The 22163-nt window shown below is 35.3% G+C and overlaps 1 protein-coding gene across 3 annotated transcripts; it reads right to left on the bottom strand.

The window, feature by feature from the left end:
* Window positions 1-7351: 7351 nt before the first annotated feature.
* LOC106467016 lies at window positions 7352-19894 on the bottom strand. Of its 3 annotated transcripts, none has more exons than XM_013927324.2 (3): window positions 19816-19894; window positions 13780-13981; window positions 7352-7647 (listed from the first exon to the last, which is right to left on the bottom strand). In XM_013927324.2, the coding sequence occupies exons 2-3, from the start codon at window positions 13966-13968 to the stop codon at window positions 7519-7521; spliced, it is 318 nt and encodes a 105-aa protein (XP_013782778.1). In that variant the 5' UTR covers window positions 13969-13981; window positions 19816-19894; the 3' UTR covers window positions 7352-7518. The 3 variants fall into 3 exon arrangements, with proteins under 3 accessions (XP_013782778.1, XP_013782779.1, XP_022250812.1); XM_013927325.2 differs by having other exon boundaries at window positions 19838-19888; XM_022395104.1 differs by lacking the exon at window positions 19816-19894 and adding an exon at window positions 19444-19481.
* Window positions 19895-22163: the final 2269 nt, after the last annotated feature.

Below are 22163 nucleotides of genomic sequence, written 5' to 3'. Positions count from 1 at the left end.
TCCACATTGGTGGAGAAAAAAATAGATCTAGAATGGTGAAACACTACTTAATTAATCCACATTGGTGGAGAAAAAAATAGATCTAGAATGGTGAAACACTACACTGTGACCTGAGACTTCAGTGGTACTACAGTAAATATATATATATATATAAATAATTTACATAGACGAAATATTAAAAATTATCTTAGTGTTAATGAAACAAAATAACATGACTAAAAATGTGTATTGATAGAACAGGGCAACATAATTTAAATTATCTAAATTGATGGCACTGTAAAGGTTACCTATGACAACCGTATTGGTTAAACACTAAAAGATAATGTATAGTGTCTGCAGTGGCGTAACTACCGTGCAGCAGAGACTACGAAAGCTAGACAATATGGCGAATAATGTGTTTATACCAGAGTTTCTTAACCAGCATTTTAACACCATTTAAGAAGAGGTAGAGGCGGGTCCTATTTTTGACTAGTGTCCTCCACCCAATACCAAAATATAATTTTTGACACTAAAAAAGATAAGCTGAAAATTTGAGGTCTTTTTTTTTTGCCATAATTGTTTTTATCTTTTTTGTAACTTAAATTTTGACAACTTTTTCTTCTTCTTTAAATAGGTGTAACCCATTCTTATTTTGATATAGTTCCCCCCCCCTCTTTTATGTAAAACTGACGACAGTCCTGTATATCGAAAACATGCATTTCATTTCAAACTTTAAGTTATGCATCACATCTGAAAATGGAAGATTTTAAATGTTTAAATCTTAATATCATGCTGGTCGAATATTATCGTATTCATTTTATCTCTTACAATATATAAAAAGGTAAGTAGAATATATATAACATGCTGGAAAACCTCCAGTTTCTAGGGCTTTTCCATAGAAATACTGACAATCAGTACGTAATTAGTTTAAAGATATTGATTACATAATTATGAGTACGCCATTATAAAATATACATATAGCTTATGTACTTTATGGAGTTATTACATTGGATATTATATGGTATGTATAGGTCCTCCGGTAAGGCTATGGATTTATCAATTCTAAAATCAGGGGTTCGATTCTCTTCAGTGGTCACAGCAGATAGCCCGAAGTAGCTTTGCTATGAAAACACACACACACGATATGTATAGTTTTAATTCTTTATATATATATTGAATTATAAGCTTCCATATAATGAACCGAATTTCAATGAAGATGTAGGATTTAGCAGTTCATTATTGTGTTATGTTACTCAATGCATAACTGAAGTAAATCTAAAAGAATTCAGACATTTACGAAGCAACTGTAGCTTTAAAACCTACTCTATCAAGTTTGAAGAATCACAGATTAATGTATCAATCATTAAAAGCAGATGTTCTTGAAGTTGTTAGCACTTTTTTACACTTTCGGAAAAGTGCCAACCAAAAATTAAACTGCATATCGACGAACTTACTAAGGATTATACAGGCCTACGATGGTTTTATTGTCTTGAAATTTTTACATGTTCTACAGTAATTCCTGTACACTGAATATGAAAATGATATCCATTTTTCTCCATCACGTACAGATTTTTCACAAAACGTCATATGTACTTTTACATAAGTGAATCATTATCATTGAAATCGGATCACATTTTGTTATGCTTAAAATGTTGACAACCACTGGCTATAGATTTCTCTAGACCAATCGCGACGTGAGAGTCTTATCGATCGTTCTAGAACATGAGAAACACACGATAGTATATAAACAGCTAACAGGCCGCGTGACGTGTCATTTCTGGATAGTATTTGTTTGTGCGTACACTTTGGCATTATTTTTTTCTTTTCAATATTGTTTATTCGTCGCTATGACAGCAAGAGGTTGTGTAAATGACCCAAACATATTCTGTTATGTTTGTGGTAAATTTGTTGTAAAGAAACAAAGGCTAAACATTACAGAATATAATTTTGAGACCAGGACAAATCATTGGCTTCGCACAAAGTTTGCACCATTTGTGTCGAAGAGTTGAGACAATGGAATAAAGGTAAGAAAAAATCTTTGCCTTTTGGAATTCCAATGGTGAGTCTAGAAATCACGGAGATGACTACTATTTTTGCTCATGTACGTGCAAGGCTACAACACTGGAAATAAATTTGTTTATTTGAAGTTAAGCACAAAGCTACACAATAGGCTATCTGTGCTCTGCTCACCACGGGTATCGAAAGCCGGTTTCTAGCGTTGTAAGTATGCAGACGTACTGCTGTGCTACTGAGGGGGTCTCGAAATAAATGGAAATTTCTTAGTCGAACCTTCAGTCTGCTATTGGATCTGATGTACCTGTACCTACTCCATGATGGCTGATTACTGCTGGTCATTGAAACCAGATGCTCCAGGCACAATACATAAAAAAGACCACAACACATAGTTTTGAGACTAAACGACGTAGTTTTCACACACACAAAAGAAATGAGAATGCATAATCGTTTGACATCAGTGTTCTTCCATTTTCTTCCGTTTGTTTGTATTTTTGTTAACAAACGTAATAATAAAAATGCTCAATGTGGTAAACGAAATAATAAGTAGATCTAAGTAAGAGTTTTTTCTTCCCGATTGTAAAAAAACCTTACATGATTGAAAAAATGAATATTATTTTTGAAATCTGAGTAGCTGAATTATGGCAAATCTTTTATTAAAATCAAAACAACTTTATGAGGTTTAAATTTGCAGGCCTGTGTTTCCGTTTCACCAACAGAAGAGATATTTAAAACTCGACAACGCTTTTGAACAACCATCTCCTCTCAGTGACAATTTTTTCCTCTTGATTGCAATTCCTTCTAGTTGTGAGAAATACCATTTCCTTAGATTTTTTAAACTTAAACCATACAAAATAGTAAAGGACAACACACACTTCAGCAATAACAATAACCTGTGGTGATGGCACCAAAGTTTTCTCTTACCTATCAACTCTGTTGTATATCTAGGTAAAACTTAATATAAGTTTGAACTATCAGACAGGTCTGCTAAAATATCTAGTAATTTGATCAGGATATCGATTAATGAGTATTACCAAAACTTCCTTAACTGAGTCAGTATTAGGGCAATCAAACTCACAATCTGAGAGTCGCTGGTTCAAATTCCAATCTTACCAAACGTGTTCACCCTTGTGACGGCCAATCCCACTATTCGTTAGTGAAAGGGTAGCCCAAGAGTTGGTTGTGTTTGGTGATGACTAGCTACCTTTCCTCTAGTCTTTCGCTGCTAAATTAGGGACGGCTATTGCAGATAGTCCTCGTGTAGCTTTGCACAAAATTCAAAACCAACGAAACAAGTCAATGTTAAACAGAATAATAAGACTGAGCAAATGAGTAAAACAAAATAAACAATTTATTAAATGTAAAAGACAAACACCCTATGTATACTAACAATGTACTTAAAAACACTGTACAATAACTTTCACTAGATGTTCTCTCAGGTCAAGATCATCTACCAGACTACCAAATCTAAGTTTCAAAGAAACCTCACATTTGCCCAGAGCAACATGAGCTACCGCACAACTGATCATTCCCTCCTGCACACTTTCCCTTACTTTTAAGAAAATACTATACAATTTGACAAACTAAATTTATTATTGATAAAATTAAGAATATAAAAAAGGGAAAGTATATTTAAAGTAACTGGTTTATTGTTATTTCCTTATATACTTCATATTTTATTGATTATTATTATACTTGCAACTTTTCTGGCTTTTAGTCTTGCAAACGCAGGAGTAGAGTCAATCAGCTTCAAAATGTCGTTCTCAGTTTACCTTAATGTCAAAGCATTGAGGGACTGTTCTTGCATTGCAGAACGTAACTCTGACTCTTTAATTTTGAGAAAGCACACTCTTCCCTCAGCCACAGACATGTGTAACATTAAGGTACATGTGAAGGGCTATGTTCGTATTTAGATACACCTAGACTGTGTTTCTTTTGCACAACAATTTGCTGCAGTATACACTATTTGGGATTTCTTTGCTCTCATTGTCACTGCCAATACATCTGCTGCTGGTACTGATACTGGGAAAATAGTTTATCAACAAATTCTGAAATGTGACAACTTCATCTGGAAAAATGTTTTCCAAATCGACTGGTAGGCCCTTCACAGAGGCAGGCCCATGGCATCTGCCTTTTTGCTCATTGGATAAAACAGCCCTACTAATTTGTTAACTTGTCAGTGTAAAGAGTATATGCAGTGTCAGTTCAGTACTGTTATCAGTAGCTAACTTGTATTTTATCATGTATCACAAATGTCAGTTCCACCCCAAGTGCAATCAGTGAACGGCAATGAATGAAAGACAATGATCTTGGTACAATTAGGTATCGCCTATAACTATTAATCAGCTAAAACACATGCTTCTCTTACAGTTACCTTGCCCAATGTATGAGATCCAGCAGACTTCATGGGGCTTTAGACTGTTATGCTTTAGAGTGGGTGCATACTGGCACCATAGCAATCCCTCCATTTCTGGCCTGCTGCCATCCTAGGAACACAATATTTCCCATACTTATGTGACTGCCTTTGTAAATCCCTGGGTTCACTACAGGATTGAAGACAAAAGAATGGTTCCCTATTTTGGAGATAGAAATTGCCCCTAATCCTGGGGACAAACAAGTCAACACTTATCTAAACTCAGTTTTCTTTGTGATACAAGTCAAACATAATTCAAACGGACCCAGCATTCTCCTCCTGTAGTCAATACAAAAATCATGTGATAATACTACAACTAAATGTAGCTAACAAACAATTTATATATATAATGTCTACATTGTTCTAAAATAATGAGACAAAATAGTCGTTAATATCCATAAAGTTTGGAAATAGTTTAATTGTAGAAATCAATCAAATTTCTATATCAAAACTACTTGAACACAATAAACACACTATGCTTTCTTTCACTCTGGGCAAACTAGTAATTGTTACATTACTTCAAAAACACTACAACACAGAAACTACAAATATTCCAGTTGCATTAACTACAAAATATACCCTCACTAACACTAATGAAAACGAATCAACCAAATTTCTCCCAATGAAAAAAAAACACACTCATGAATATTCCCGTTTGGGAATAAACTGAACACATTCTCTCCAAACATTAAGAAAACACAATATCTATTATGGTTCTCTCTCAGTGCAATCTAAAGCTTTAACAAACATACATTTCAATATTCAAGTCAAATTTTCTATTTACCTTAACAACTATGTTTTTATATAGATTAAATTATTGTATATAATCAAGTACACACAAGTTGATCTAAATCTGATGTATCATGTTTTATAACTACAGCAATTAGTTTTAGTATCTGCACATACTAAATCACATGTACAGGCTTCATGCACCTCTTAAAGAGTTAAACCACTCCTCCTCAAACAATATTAAGGAAATTAAAATCATAGGAGGAGTATAATTGGTTGTCCCAGCCATAATCATCCATTCAAATCACACTTTGCATTGTCAACTACAAAATACATGCACAAGGGATGACAAAAAGTCCTTTGTCATCATAACACAGCAATCAGACTGAACTGCTATGATTTTTCCATTATTACTAACAAGAGATCATGAAAACCTACTACATCAGATAAACACAAAGAATAACTTAGACAAAATTCTAGAAAAGCCATACACATTCTTCTTTCATTAACACAACAATGCCAATATACAATGCTGTATTGGAGCACTTACTGTACTTTAAAATGACTGACACAACCCTGCCAGACAAACAGGAGGTATCTTACTGTCACATCCCAAGGTCATGTTGACTTGTGTACAAGACTACAAATTCACTCAGTTTTTACAAGAAAACATTTATCACAAAATTTCACCTGAGTGGTTTAAATGCAAGAATTCCAAGCCCATTCAAAGTACTGATATATCCGTGTTTCATTATATATATTGTTATTTTTTAACTTACAAATCTTTAATATTTGAAATTTTCCTCAAAATTTGGGAATTTCTAATCATTATCAATAGTCAAAACCAACAATCAATTTCTCTATGATCTCATCTGTCCTAAATGTGTATTTGATGAGTTTTGCAAGGTCTGCTTCCATACAAATGTCACCATGACTCAGATAGCTTGAGCTATTAAAAATACACCAGTCTTGCTACCACATATCACTCAGCTCAGATTGTGAGTGTCACAATGCCCTATATGCAGTGTTTTAAATTTACAATAATCAAGCAGATATCACACATTTTCTAAAAAACATCTTACAGCATATCACCACTCAACAGCTGAGAAACCATTCATCAATACTTCCTTTTGGTCACTGATTTTTCAATAAACTGACCATCCTAACTGGTGTTCAGCAATTAATCCCAGCCATAATGATTATGAAGTCATCAGAGCAGACATACTTCTTTTCTACTTCACCTCATCCTCCAAAAACTTTCAGATAAGCACTGCAAGTTACTTTCTCCAAATCAGCTAAGTCAAGGCCATATGACAGAATGCTCTCGCCATTAGAGTCAACTTGTTCATCCACCTCCGATTCCATAAAAGGCTCATCATTGATACAGAATTTAAGCTTGTTAGCAGTAATTGCATCTCAAAACAAACAAAACAACACAGATGTGCTAGTTTTAATATTGAGCCCAATTTCAAAAATTTGTTAGCCCTGTGTTTACTTCTGAAACTTGTAACAAATGTTTTCCACAGCATATGCAAGATTTTTTTTACAAAGTTTTCTCATTAGATCTGCACTGATCCCATGAATGATCAGTGGTGTGTATAAAAAAGTGCAAAACTGCTGATTCGGGAAATTCTCATTCCTAGACTTAACCCAGAATTTATTTTTTTATGTAGAACCTTAATGCTTAAATAAAGCAGGCTATCTGGACTGAACTTTCTTTGAAGTAACTAGTTAGAATATTCTCACAAGGTAAAGTCATAATGCATTTGAAAATTTCCTGCATGATGCATTATCAGTAAATAAACAATTAAAAATAAATAAAATAAATTGTTGATTAAGATACTTTTCAATATTACTAATATTTATGTCTCAGTAGTGGACCCAATAATCCCATACCTGGAACTTCAATGTCTATAAAGTTTAACTCACCAGAAGCTTTTGAACAGGTTGAATAATTTCCAGTTACTTTCAGATCACAAAATGGGCAGGACAGATTAAAATATTGATAATCAGGGAAAGTATGTTGATTATTCATCAAAGACAAAAATGAATCAACAATCTTTGATAACATTACTTCAGAAACTGTGGCTCTGCTCTTATAAAGAATGTGGTTGAGGTTCAAGTAAAGGTTGGTACTGTAACATAAGTCAAACTTCTTAGATAACAAGAAATCAATGAAATTCTTCTTCAAGCTTGAAATTTATTAAGGAGACCCAATGAATAACCAAACTGCTTTTATTAACTTTAGCTATATTTCCTTACAGTTTACCAAAGTAAATGAGTAACTATTTTCTTCCTAAGTTGTAATATTCTACATAAAAATGCTTAGTGGATATACCACAACTTAATATATCATTAACCAAATACGATCAAATTTAGATTGTTCATGGTTCTGGTATATAGTCATAGAAACTGTCCAGTTTTGGAGGTTCAGCATAAAGATTAGACTTTGATCTCTCTCCAGACTTATACTGCCGCAGCCTCTCCTTCTGCATTGCTTCAACTCGTTTCCGCTAAACATTAAAAGCAAAATATTTAAATTTTACCCATAAAAAACAAAACCAAAAAAACAGTACAGTACAAAAGTTTATAAAATACTGGAAGTATGAGACATTAAATGAAAAAAGAATTAACTTGATAAATGCTTATTATTATAAAGTAAGGTGATCTGAAACATACCATGATAATGTTTCTTGACATTTTTCGATAGATGGTGCAGAAAAACAAACCATCAAATTAAACAGTAACCACAAATATTTTAAATATTTCTTATTAGACTGAAAGTATTACAGTTATTAATTCAGAAAAAACAAAATCATAACAAAAGTGATCAAAATCCTGTTTGGTTGCCCATTTTTTCCTTATATTTTTCTTAATTAGTCCATAATGAATTCAAATTCAATGGTACATAAAAGTTAACATCTTCCTAAATGGAAAATGTATTTCCAATAATACTTACTTCCGCTGACACTTGTAGCTATTACTTTACTCCTGGGTTTTTTTCCTTTGCCCATCTAAGCAATGGTCTGATCATTTCTCATTTGCTCCAGTCTTTTATAACCCACTCAGTTGCCCATGGCAATATTTGTCTTGTGACACTCTCCACCTACATCAATGTGCCCTCTATCCTGGTACTGTATATAAGCACCTCATTCAGATAATGTTATCACTTTTTCGAGACTGACTCCATCCCAGTCTCTAACACCAGCTCTTAGTGGGGAGGATAGGTATGAGTGTGTCAGTGGAGGTAGGTATTATTGGAAATACATTTTCAATTTAGGAAAATATTAACTCCCAAAACATACTTACCTCCACTGACACTTATAGCTAGAATCCCACATTGAGAAGGTGGAGAGGCCAGTGAGGGCACTCTCCATACAGAAAGCATCTGCATAGATCACGGGGTTGTCAATAGAAGATTGGCACCCTAGAGGGGAAACTGCATTACATCCAGAACAGGTATGCTCCTCACCCTGAACTTAATTCCTGTATCAAGGGTGGAACTGTCAATGAGTGATCACCACTATAGACCAGCCCAACCAGAGAGTCAAGGTTCAACTACTCAAGGTTGGAATTAAGGGGTCTTGGTCCCTATATCCCATGTTGGTGGCTATGGCAATTGGACAGCAATATTATATATATATATATATATATACTTTCGATTGGATCCCAACCTGTAGCCATAGGGTGGTGCATTCCGAACAACTGGAATGATGATGATATAAAGTAAGCAACACCAAAGCAGACAAACCTTCACCTCCACCTGAAGAAGCTCGAAAGGACAGAATCATTTATGCCTTACTAAATAAAAGGAACAGAATGCATCCAGTCTGGAATTATGAACATTCATCCTCACTCTCCAACTGAGTGAGCAAGGAGCCTTCCTCTTGCCTCCTGAATTATGAGGAGGACATAGAACAACTGTCCTCAACCAAGAACCCAGGATGGACCACTCTGCATTCAGAATTATGAGGAGATAGTGGACCCCCTTCCATGAAGAATGTACTAAATCGATACTGATCAAACAAAGGGCCATGTACACCCCAACTAGATAGCCGAGTGTCAAATCTGAATTGCTATTACGAGTAGTCTCCCGCATAGGCTGGTGCTGCTTCTACCAACATCTGGGCAAAAAAACATCCAGCAGCATGGGTAGGAAGGCCCCCAATTTTGCCCTATTCTCCAAAAGTGGAGGAATTGACTCTAACACTCTGAAGGAAAAGCCTCTGTTCACTGTCCCAGTGACTGGAAACTGGGTGTGGTAAGGACTCCCTATCTCCACTAGTAGAATCTGGGGAGTAATGTGCTTTGGGGAGTACTGAGGAACAGTGAAATAGGTTAACCAAGTTCCATAAATTTTTAAAATTGAACTGACCCCAATTTATTCAATCTGATGAGCAGCAGGGATGGGCAGGATCCCTTTTAGCTTTACTCATGATAGTCCATGAGTGGCAGTCCAGTATAGTATGGTAGTCTTATGGAGCCTGTTGCAATCAGTAGTAAGTACAGTGAAATGGTGGTTGCTAGTGTGGAATTGGATTGATAAAAGCACACCTGCCTGGGCTACACTTGCCACAGAGTGGGATCCAGTGAAAAAAAAAAAGGAGGTAAGGGACCCTGGAAAGTAGAAAGAAACCAGGAGTTAAAAAAAACTCACCCCTCTTTATAATCCAGCAAATGTGGTCAAAATGGCCATAGGGAGTAGGCGAAAACCCTCAGAATAATATGCCAGATTGTGTAAACAATGTGAAAAAAAATGTATTGGGAGAAGTCCACATACCAGCTAGCATGATGTCCTTCAGCAGGCAATTCAATCTGACATCTATAGCCGACAAATGAATTGGTGAGAAAGATTTATCCCCTTCTCTGGCTGCCAGAGTCTTAGAAAGGAAGGACCTATCTGAGTATAGCAGGACATAAGAAGAGAGACAAAAATGTTATGTCCACATGCAGTGCAAACAACTCTGACCTACAATGTCCACAGGCCAGCAGCAACAAAAAATACACTTTAAGGGGAAAATGATACATAGTACATGAGGCTAAAGGCTTGAATGGATGTCAAGCATATAATACCACCTTAATATCCCAGTTAGGTAATTGAAAAGGGCTTTTGGAACAAAGGAAACAAAGTGATTTATTTGGGGACTCAAATAATTAATGTTTAGAATACCAAAAACTAGTCGATAAAGCTGGCTTATATAAGGCAATAGTATAGGAAACTAGACTTTTGTCAAACAACCAGGTTTAAAACATATGGTTGGCACATTTGGGTGAAGTGAGTTCAATTTCCTCGTGAGACACCACTGGCAATAAGTGTGCCATTTACATTGATAAATGGCCATTGTAGGTTTAAGGAAAGATTGAGACAAATGCAAGGCAACTTTACAAGTTAAACCATGATGCCATGCGAAGGACTGCATAACTTCCATGCATGAAGTTTGAGCTTCGGAATGTCTGGTTGTAGAATGTCGGATCAAGGTTGCCTCAACAGAGATGGCCAAAGAGGAAGTGGCAGAGGTGGGCATTCTTGATGATATTGAAGAAGAAGAAGCCATGGTTGGGCTGGCCAATCTGGGGCTACCAACAGCATTCAACAAGGAGTGGATCAAACCATAGCCAGAACTCTGGATAACAGATGAATTGGGGAGGAAGGCATAGAGATGCAATCCCATCCAGTCTTGACTAAATGCATCTATCGCCAAAGCCCGAGGATGAGGTACCAGGGACCAAAAACCTGTAGTTGAGAGTTCCAATGAGGGGTGAATGAATCAATCATCGGAGTCCTAAACTGAGAGCAAATCGATTGGAAAACCTCGTGATGTAGCATCCCTTCAGTCAGGAGAATTCAGTTGAGCCAAGACAGATGATCTGCTATTAAATTAATCACCTCCAGAACATGGCAAGCTAGGAGGTTGATATAATGGGAGTGAGAATATCCAAAGTTCAAAAACAAAGGTCCCAAGAATGTGTGCCCCTCGACAGTAAATGTAAGATACCACTGTGGAATTGTCAGAATGAATTATGATGATTTTTCCCTTCAATAGAGCTAGACCATGAGCCATTGCCTGTTGGACAGCAAGAAGTTCTAAAATATTGATGTGGAAGGAAGATACATTGTCCATCCATAGACCCTGAAATTCCTGAAGGTTGATAGTTACACCCCATTCCTGTAAATGAGGCATCTGTGAAGAGATGAATCTTGGGTTGAGAGGATGATATAGGTAGTGTTGTTCTGATCCAACCACCACTCGAGATCTAAGATGTCACTCCTGAATAAGGAGACTGGATGATCCAGTGGATCACAATTCATGATTCATTGGTCACACAGTGACCACTGAAGGGATCGCATGTGTGATCATCCCAAAGGAATTAGAGATTCAAGGGATGCCCACACCCCCAAAAGAGAGAGAACCATCAGTGCAGTAGGAGATGCAAGTAAAAGCCTGACTGCCCATTCGATAACATGGAGCAAGATGGGAGTCAGCTAAGCCAGACTTAAATACATGTTGAAAAAGATACCCACATGGATAAGAAAGCCAGCGTTGGTGGCTCTAGAAAGGAGAATCCGAGTGTGCCATTCTGCCAACTGACTAGATGGTGCCAGGAGTAACCAGTCGTTTATATAATGGTGTGTGTACAGGCCCAAAGAATGAAGGTGACAAGAAAAATCTCATACAACTCTGCAGAAGACATATGGTGTTGAACTGCAGAACCTGTCCCTTGAGCATGAAACATAGACAGCAGCGGGATGACTACACTATGGAAATGTGGAGATAGGCATCGGTAATGTCGAACTTGGTCATCCACAGACCTAGTGAAAAATTCCAACTTAGGTTAAGAAATAACTCCATCGTGAACCTGGGAGAGTCTAAAAATTGGTTGAGAAGAGAAAGACTGATGATCAGATGCCAATCTCCCATCTTCTTGGGCACATCAGATAAATGGGAATAAAGTCCCAGAAGAACAGGATTAACTCTCTTTACCTCCCTTTTGACCAAAAACTCTCTGATAGTCCTCGAATGAAGATCCACGCTCCATGGATCTGATGGGGGTGGAAATACAACAGGTTGGGAGGATAATGGAGGTGGAGATGTGAACTAAATGACCAACTCTTACACCAGAACCTGGAGTACCCAAGGATCTGTAGTGGAGGAATTCCAGATGTCCAGAAAATGTTGTAACCGTACTACCACAGATACCACTGGTGATGGTCTGCCCAAATGAAGGAGCCTCTTGGATAAGGACAGAATCTATTCTGGGTACCAGTAGAATGAGGAGCCAAAGCCGGGGGTCTGAACACACAAAGAGCAGTAGCACCATGACTTGTATTAGGAGCAAAAGAAAGTCGAGAGGAACAACAAGAAAGAATGCAAACGGGCGACATCAATCTGTGATTCCAATGCCTCTGGAACACCCGCAAACATCAAGGAGCCTCACATAACTCACAGAGGGCAGCAGCAGGTAGACAAATTCCCTCCAACAAGGCATCTCTACGCAATAAGTCCCAACAACATACAAGCCAGGAAACCAAAGAAAGAGCAGAAGCTGACAATATTACAAAGGTAGATGTCATCAAAGGACCCAATTCATAATCAAGTTGATGTGAGGATCACTTTGGAAGGAAGATATCTCAGAACTGTAGAGAGGGTCAGACGAATCCTAGAAAATTATGATCTGTTCAAAGTAATCACACATTTCCAAAAGTGGATCAAGTCTTTGAGAATCTAAATATACGTTTTCCTGGTGGTGGTAAGCCAAAGCATGCTATTCCAACAAATGTGTGGGACAAGTCATAGCTATCCTTTCATGTAATTGAGCAGTAAACCTCCCTGCATGAACAGCAATATCAGGTGAAGGAGGAAAAGCTAAGTACTCCCCTCAGACCTTTCCGTCATCAAGGAAGGAGAAAACTCAAAAGCAACCAGGTAAAACCTCAGAACCGCACAAACCTGATTGACTAACCAGCATTGTCCCAACCTACCTCCCCACTTAGAGCTGGTGTTAGAGACTGGGATGGAGTCAGTCTCGAAAAAGTGATAACATTATCTGAATTAGGTACTTATATATATATAGTACCAGGATAGAAGGTGCATTGATGTAGGTGGAGAGTATCACGAAACAAATATTGCCAAGAGCAATTGAGTGAGGTATAAAAGACTGGAGCAAGTGAGAAAAAATCAGACCAATGCTTAAATGGGCAAAGAAAGAAACCCTGGAGATTGAGTAATAGCTACAAGTGTCAGAGGAGGTAAGTATGTTTTGGAAACAAGATTTCTAATTTATTTTTCATATACCATAAATCACTAGTCAAGAGGCCTTCAGATAAATTCCAGAACTCATCACCTGAGCAGAACCTATGACATCCAAAATTATACCCGAAATGCTATTTTTATGCATTACACAAAATAATTACAGAGGTTTAAATTGTCTATGGCATGCTTATCACCACTCTGATTTAAAATTTTTAATGGAAAAATTAAGAGATATGTGAAGAAAAAACATCTATGGTGAAGTTTGATTTTTACCACATTTATTATGTGTAATAACACTCATTGCTTTACCAGCTTTAATAATATACAATATTGCACAAACTCAAACAAATTTAGTAAGTGTAACTACCTCATATATTTTTTATAAGGCTGTACCTGTTTATTTAGAGTCCGACATTCTTTATAATCATCTATCTCATTTATACAATTTTGAGAACCATTTCTAAGACCATAAGCCTCCAAACAGTTCATCATGTTTAGCTCAAGATCTCTGCATCGTAGATTACCCTGACTTGCTCCAAGGCAGCCAAAGAAGTCTGTCAAAGGAGTTCTGATAAAAGACATCTCATTCAAGTTTCTGAAGAGAAAATAAAGTGAAGAAGTGTATAAATTAATATTTCACAAGACAGGATTTATAAAAGATTAAAATAATGACTTTAACTTAAAAGTGTATTATGATTGATTTAATGTAAAAAATAACTCAAATAAGCCCTCTTTCAAGTTACATTACTAATCATAACATACGTACAACAAGACATGATTTGGTCCTTCAAGGATGTCCTTGTACATCATCCTTTATTTTTCAAGAAATCATTGATTTCCTTCTCAAACTTTGTAAATTGCTGTACTCTATTAATGAAAATAGCATCTGATTCCATAAAACAATCAACCTGTTCTAAAAATAAAACTGTCTTAACAGGAGAATAGGCCTTGTGTCTTCTCATCCTACTGTCTTTAGAATACAGAACAAAGAAATCAGAGGCCTTTATCCTGTCGATCCCACAGATAATCTTGGGAACTTCAATAAGATCCTCATACCCTTCTTTTCTAAGGAGAAGTAAAATAACCTTTCCATCGTTGGAATCAACCTAGTGGCTCTCCTCTGAACAATTTCCAATAACTCAATATCCTTTCTTAAATAAGGAGACCAAAACTGTATATAGTAATGATTCTGAGATACTATAATAGATGGTTAAACTACAATTATTTTTGATTATTTAACAAGACTCAAATAAGACAAAGTAATGAAGAGTATTTATGTTTTAATACCAAAACTAGCTTATGACTGTTTCATGGTGATAAATGAACTAATTTTATATGTACATAAGCTCACACATTTTTATAGCCAATTCAAAACAAGATTAACAGCTAAAAAAATTGAAAAAGATTAAACTTAAAGAGTAAAATAAAAAAAATTTCAACACTATATAATATTACAGATTCCACAATTTTTTGTGCTGATATAATCTTAAGTGTTAGATGACACAGGAAATACAGTTTCTCTTAAGAAGTTACCAAAATACAGGAGTAAGCATTATAGTATCTATTTTTCTTAATTGACTAAATAGGTTACTGTATTAGCTAAGAGTTTTAATACGTATTATGGTCATATGGTAAGATATCTGTAAAATGAGTACAAAACAAACAAACCATTTTTATAGAAACTAGTAGTTCAGACAGACTTAAAATGTGAAAAACCACCGAGTGCTCTGCAAATTATCTTAATGTCTCATTTCAGCATCAGCCAATTTGCGTAGTATTATTAAACAATATAACTTAATTACCAAAAATTTTGAATGAAAATCTATTTGAAAAGAATCAACTAGGCTTCAAAACTAGTCGTATATTATAAAGAGCAATGAAAACTCATCTACCTGACTTAACACAACTCATCTCTATAATCATAAGATTCAGTGTGTGTCACATAATTCCTCCTAAACTCCTGGTTGCACCAACTTCTAAGTGGTACCAAGTAACTTGTCTCAGCCCCAAGACTTGCACAAAGGTAAAATTTTTCCACCCCATCCCTTGGGGAACACAAATATTTCCAAACAAAAACCCTTTAAGGGGATTCCCCAAAAGCATACTTCCAATTTGGCATTGATTTACATTAAAGCACATGAGTAATTAGGCCTACTGAATACCAATCATAACTTGGTTAAAAAAATCAAATTTGCATTATAGTGACAATGATCATTAAACTGAAAAAGTGTAAACCAGTAGTTCAAGCATTACATTTGGCTTATAGCGATCTTGCAAATGTGGGCTATAACACCACTGGTTCACTAGTTAATTATATAGAATAAATCCTTTCGCTACAGCCTAACAACCACCACCAATTTTAACATCAGGTTCTAACTATAAATTTGTTCCAAAAAGCAGAAGAAATAAACATAAAATAAAGCACATCTATTTAAATTTAAAATCTGTCATAGTTACCAAAATAATGCCCTTCATAAGGCTCAATCAACTAAAGTTTCCACCAAAGTTTTCAGTCTCAAACAAATAACAATGACTTACAGAAATGTTATTGCCTTCTTCAACTCCTTTGCATCTTTATTAAATTCCATAAAAATATTATTTGTCAAAAGCTATACTTCTTGAACTGTTCAAAGCTTTTCTATAACAACATTCTCTTTCAGTTTAATAAAATGAAAGACTTACCCCTTTTACTATTAAAATTTTTTTTTAGAATGAGTCTCATCTTCACATTTAACAGCAAAAAACAAGTCTTTGCACCAATAAGAGCTATTACCTCATGTGCAACTGCCGTGGAATATTCTGTGCATGCCACAAACCTCGAACAATTTCCCATCCCTACATGTTTCTACGCATATTGTCCCAAGCCTATGACATAATCATCATAATACTGTAGCCCTCCATCAATAGGAGGGCAATATAACTTCCATGCATGGTAATACCCATGTGTAATAGTACATGATCAAAGGCTCATACTACTTACCTCTCAGCACTACTAAGAGCTAGAAGAATCCCACAAAGAAAATGATGGAGAGGCTAGTGATCAATTAAAATGATTAAATTCCTTTCTGAAATATCAACACAAAAGGAAAGTTTATGAGGTGTGACTCCCATGAGACCTAGGATTACCTAATGAAATAGCACATGGTGGGAGACCACATCCTTCTCAAGCAGGGAATACTGTTTGCCTAACTTGTTATTCAGTTATTCATATATCATATTTACATATCAGAGAGATTGCAATAAAGGATACTGAGTAAATCATCAAAAATGTGTCACAAAGGTGGAGAGAAAATAAGAATGTGTAGTGTGGCTAGGACATTAGACCATTTCATCTTGATGAAATACTTAGGTGAGATAGATATTGTAATGACAGGTAAAGAGGGGGGGTGGGGTGAGCTATCAACTTAATCCTTAGACAAATCCAAATCCCGAGTCCCCAAATGCAAGAGATAAATGCCTTAGATAATAAAATATCCATGGTGTGAATACATAAGGAGAGGATTAAGCTCACCTCGTATAGAAGTTGAGGAAAACCCCTAAATGGACAAGAAACTGAGTGGGAGTTAAAATGGACTTGGAAAGTTAGACCAGTCAAGAGGCCTCTTGAAGAGGAGTGGAGGTAGCAATTGAGAATACCTGTGGTGGCGAGACCAGAAGAAGCCAGACAATTATATAATAATGAAAATAAAGGCCCACAAGATGCATGCACTGAGCAAAGGAACAAATAAACTAGCTGAAAAACATAAGGGACTGTTGCAAAGCCAAAGTAAAGGCATGAAACTGAAAGACCTGATTACTGAGAGCATGATAGCCCACAAGACATATGGGAATATGAAGAAAGGCATTTGAAATATCTATCTTGGTTAAACACAGCTCAGGAGAGGAGAGAGGGCCTAATGCAAAATGAAAAGGACATCCATCTGGTATCTAAGAATACTAAGAAAGTGATTCAAAAATGACAAGTCAATGACAGGGCAGCAAACCTTCTGACTTCATGGGAATGAAAAAGTAGAGAGAAATTTCAGAATTTCAAATGGGTAGGCAACAGTTTCATCACCGACATTTCTACCCCTCTACATTCCACCTACCATGAAAGTTTACTGGGTGTATAATTGATATGTTCGATAATACGATGATTCCTTATTTCGTTATTTAATTAAACACATCAACTGTATTATGACTATGTATTAGTCTTATTTTACCATTTTATTAACATAAAATATATTTAAAGTTTTTATTCAACAGCATATAAAACATATTAGGATTTGATGATACAAGTTAATATGATTAAATATAATTCTCAAACTATATTACGTATAATGATCAAACTATATTATTATAATGCATTGTTTCATCAGTTGGATACTCTAGCTGTTAACAATATTTTTGCCCGTAAAGTTTCTCCTACAGAGGAATATGCAAGCAAGAATATTTTACTTGTGGAACTGTCATTCTACAATAATGATTTTCCTCAAACTAATGAGCCTCTGATTCTCAGCAACTTTATTTCTTAGTGTATACTGGTTAGTGTGTTAATTTATGGTTTAATTTTGAACATTTGTAATTATCAACCAATACACTTATAAGATACTGAACTACCAACTTATGCAATGAGCATGAGACTCATGCATCAGGGTCTATTATCATGCCCACATTAAAAAAAATCTCACATTTTGGTCAAATTAGCAACTTTGTATAATGCATTGTGATTGGTTAATCAGCTGAACCCAAGTCAAATTCAGAATAACATTGATACAGGAAATGCACTAGATTGCATCATTTTGAATAAAGTTTTCTAGAGAAGCATCTCCCACACTCCATAGAAGACACCCACCTTTGGCACTCACAGCACTGTATCACATGCTACTGTAGTATTACAACTGGTTAACTTAATTACACTTTGAAAGTAAGTTAATCCTGCTTAAATACATCAGTGATAACATATTGACAACAAAAGATCATTTGATCTTTCAAGAACTGTCTCTACAAACCAACCCTATTCAAAAGTAAAAACTTAAAATTCACCCTTTACTCTTCAGGAAATTTTCAATTCCCTTTTAAACTGTTGTAAAGTGCCAGCCTCCTCTAATGCCAATGGCAACTCACTCTGTAAGCTAGTAATCATGTTAAAAACATGGAATTGTCTTAACAAGTCTTTTCCAGTTCTTAAACTTTTGTCCTCTTATACATAAAATATAGCATAAAGAAATCAGAAGCTTTTATCCTATCTATACCTCAGATAATCTTTTAAACGTCAATAAAATCACATCTTACCTCACTTTTCTCTGCTGCATAAAAATAAAATAACAGATCTTAACTCATTCCCATAATATAACCTTTCCATCTTGGAATCACTCTATTTCTAGTAGCCCTAAACCTTTTCAACATCCTTTCTTACATATAGACTAATAAAAGCAAGATTACACACTATTCCAAGTAAGGCCTAATTATAAACTAGTGATTTGTATTGAGATACATTTAGTTCTTTTGATTTGAAATCAACATGTCTGTAGATAGACCTTAAAATTCTATGCACTTTGCTATGAGAAACACAGCATTGGTAGACTGATTTATCCACCACTATGACAAGATCCTTTTCTTCTGTCATTCTATTGAGATTGTTTCCATTTGTAGCAAACATTTGATACAATTTATAACTCAAATGCATTAAACTTATTATAACTATAATTAAAGGTAATTTGTAACTATTTGTCCAACTAACCAATTGATACAACCCATTCTCTAGTACCTCACTAAATTAAACACAGTTACAAATACCAAAGCTTTACATCATCAGCAAATTTTACTAATTATTCCCATTAATAATAATATCATTAATATAACTAAAAAAAAAGCAAAAGCACTTAGCCCTGACACTTGGTCCACCAGTTACAGGTGTCCAACCTGACTGGACTCCATTATAAAATTTTTGCTTTCTCATTAAACAAGGGTTCAGTTTGACAGTATGTGTAAGTTGTAACCTGTTAGTGTAAAGTGTAATCTAGTCCAAATATTTGGCTAGGTTACTAGGTGCTCTTTTTACAGTTTGATACTTACCGTTGTACCACTTTTGATACCATTACCAGTTTTATAATTTAACACCTATCGTTGTACCATGGAGTCAAAGTATAAAAGAAAAATAGGAGTACTCAGCCTGATTTATCATTTCATGGGTTAAACTGAGCTCTATTAGTATTACTCTTGCTATTAATTATTATTAGATTAATGACTTTAATTTTCTCTTACAAGTTACAGTTACACAGACATCTTACATTACATTTACAATACCATTTTATTGTTTCATACAACAAAATATATTCTTGATTTCCGAATGTAATTAAATATTTATGTTCACCATTTTTACACATTCAACAGTGAAAGTTACGTGAATTTTTAGAAGAAATTAATAATATTTAGAAAACATTTTACCAACAACAGGCAGAAAAATTACCGAGTTAACCCTGATGAGATACAGCATCAATGTTCCATCTGGTGTGAAAAATATTAATTACGTTTACATTTATAAACAATAAAATCGTCGTATATTCAACGAATAAATGGTTGAATGTAATTAATTTTAAAAAGTGAAATTGCACATTTGAGACAGTTATACTTGTTAAAACGGAGTACATTAGAATTTGTTGTACACCTTAATCAATGTACTTTTTATATGTATTATTATAGGTACTTATGCTAACAGGGTGTCAACATTTAGTTCAATTTACGTTAATGTACCTAGTATTATATACGAGACTCCCAAGTATAACTTTTAATATTCAGATAAATTGTTTACTATTCAAGCTATAGTGTATTTGGTAGATCTTAGATCCGTGTTTTGCGTCCCACTGTAAACACCTACGAAATAGCGATTCACACTTATGACATGAGGGTGCTTTTTAAGAGAGACAGGAAAATCTCACTTTTTCGGTCTGACAAGGATATCTCAATTTCTGTTAAGAGCTGCGCATAAGTAATGTTAACTATCTGCCTTTCCTCTGGTCTATCATTTTAAAATTAGGAATGGCTAGCGCAGATAGCCGTCGTGTAGCTTTGTGCAAATTCAACAACAACAAAACAAAACAAATCTCGAGTCTTCAAACATTAGCTCGAAAGAAACATAAATGATAACTTTATTTTGGACGGAATAACCAGCTTTGTTTATCTTATCCAAAACCTTCCAATATAAATGTTCTTGACAGTAAAAGCATGTTCAATTAAAAATTGTATATGTAAAAAAATAATCTTAACGCTTTCACCCCTGATGAAGACAAGTTCATTGGTCCAAAGCGATAGGCTTTACTGATGTGATAATTTATAAACGTGTTCTTTAGCAAATTCAGAATATTAGGATTAATTTCAAAATTGTAACTAACCGAAAGATTTTGTAATACGTAATAATATTTCTTTGTAAGTTTTTGAATAGTGAGCAGGTGCCAAAGGATTGGAAGTTAGCTAATGTCACTCCACTTTTCAAGGGAGGTAATAAAAATTGTCCTAGTAATAATGGGCCTATTAATCTTATATTAGTTGTAGGAAAAGTTTTAGAAAGTCAAATAAAAGATGCTTTGCAAAGTCATTTAACAAAGTTTAGAATTTTATTGTATAGTCAATATGGTTTCACTAAGGGGCATTCTTTGAAAAGGTTACTGCTTATGTAAATGAGGGTAATGGTGTAGATTTGGTGTATATGGATTTTCAGAAAGCAGTTGACAAGGTGCCACATAAGAGGCTTGTAAACATTATCTATATATATATATGGGGGGGGGGGGATACGTTAGCTTATTGCATAGAAGAGATGCTGGATGGAAGAAAGCAGAGGGTTGTTACAACTGGGATTCAGTCAAACTGGATGTCACAAGTGAAGTATCTCAGGGCTCAATCTTAGGACCCTTGCTCTCTTTGATTTACATCAATGACATTGATAGAGGAATGCTCAATAAATTAATTAAATTTGCAGATGATATTAAGGTCTTGGGTGTTGCTAGCTGTGAAGAGGATGCTGCTGATGTACAAAAGGATTTGGATCATTTAGTGAGTTGGGCAAGTAAATGGCAGATGAGTTTTAATTATAATAAGTGCATGATAATGGATGAGGTTTATCATAATTTAAATTATAAGTATAATTTGAATGGGAATAACCTTAACAGTTTCATGAAAGAAAGGGATCTTGATGTAATGGTTGTTCAGTCTCTTAAGCCTTCCAAGCAGTGTGCTGTTGTTAGTGGTAGGGTAATTAGGATTTTAGGTTGTAACTGCAGAAATATTGAATACAAGCAGCGGTGAAATTCTGAACTTATTTTTCAAGGCAGTACTAGTACCACGACTTATTTGAGCTATTTTTTCGGATGCGTGTGCGTGCCATCGTTCCGTCAGAAAGTATTGTTGCGTCAGCGAGGTCATGTGACTAGTATCCCGCCACGTCCTTCTCGAACCTTCGTGAATTGTCGGGAGACTCCTAGATTGGGGGGTAGTCTGGTATATATATATAAGACGGTCACAACGTGACAGGTGTCTGTGTGTAATTGAACTGAATATTGTTGAGCACGTGAGACGTTCGTTGAGAATTATAGCGTTTGTTATAGAGCAACTGTTGAAATTAAGTGTATCGTAACGTTGTATTCGGAAAGAATAAACCAGTTTTATTTAAGAAAGGACTTGTGTCGCTAAAGTTTCGTCGCAACGAATTTACGAAAAATTAACTAACGAATGGAGACGTAACAAATTGGTGTCAGAGAGTGGGACAAAAAAAATGGAAACGTGGGGCGGAAAAACAAACT

The sequence above is a fragment of the Limulus polyphemus genome, unplaced genomic scaffold (assembly GCF_000517525.1).
Source record: "Limulus polyphemus unplaced genomic scaffold, Limulus_polyphemus-2.1.2 Scaffold2461, whole genome shotgun sequence".
In the NCBI taxonomy this organism is placed as follows: domain Eukaryota; kingdom Metazoa; phylum Arthropoda; class Merostomata; order Xiphosura; family Limulidae; genus Limulus; species Limulus polyphemus.
This window is presented reverse-complemented; position numbering and strand designations above follow the sequence as displayed.

What these genes read in the sequence shown, in the direction of transcription:
- LOC106467016 (XM_022395104.1), bottom strand. Translation starts at nt 19,466, where the DNA reads ATGGTATCAAAAGTGGTACAACG. An exon ending in GTATCAAAAGTGGTACAACG is followed by an intron (nt 13,982 to 19,443) that starts GTAAGTATCAAA and finishes TTTTCTCTTCAG; the next exon opens with AAACTTGAATGAGATGTCTT. An exon ending in GTCGGACTCTAAATAAACAG is followed by an intron (nt 7,648 to 13,779) that starts GTACAGCCTTAT and finishes TTTAATGTTTAG; the next exon opens with CGGAAACGAGTTGAAGCAAT.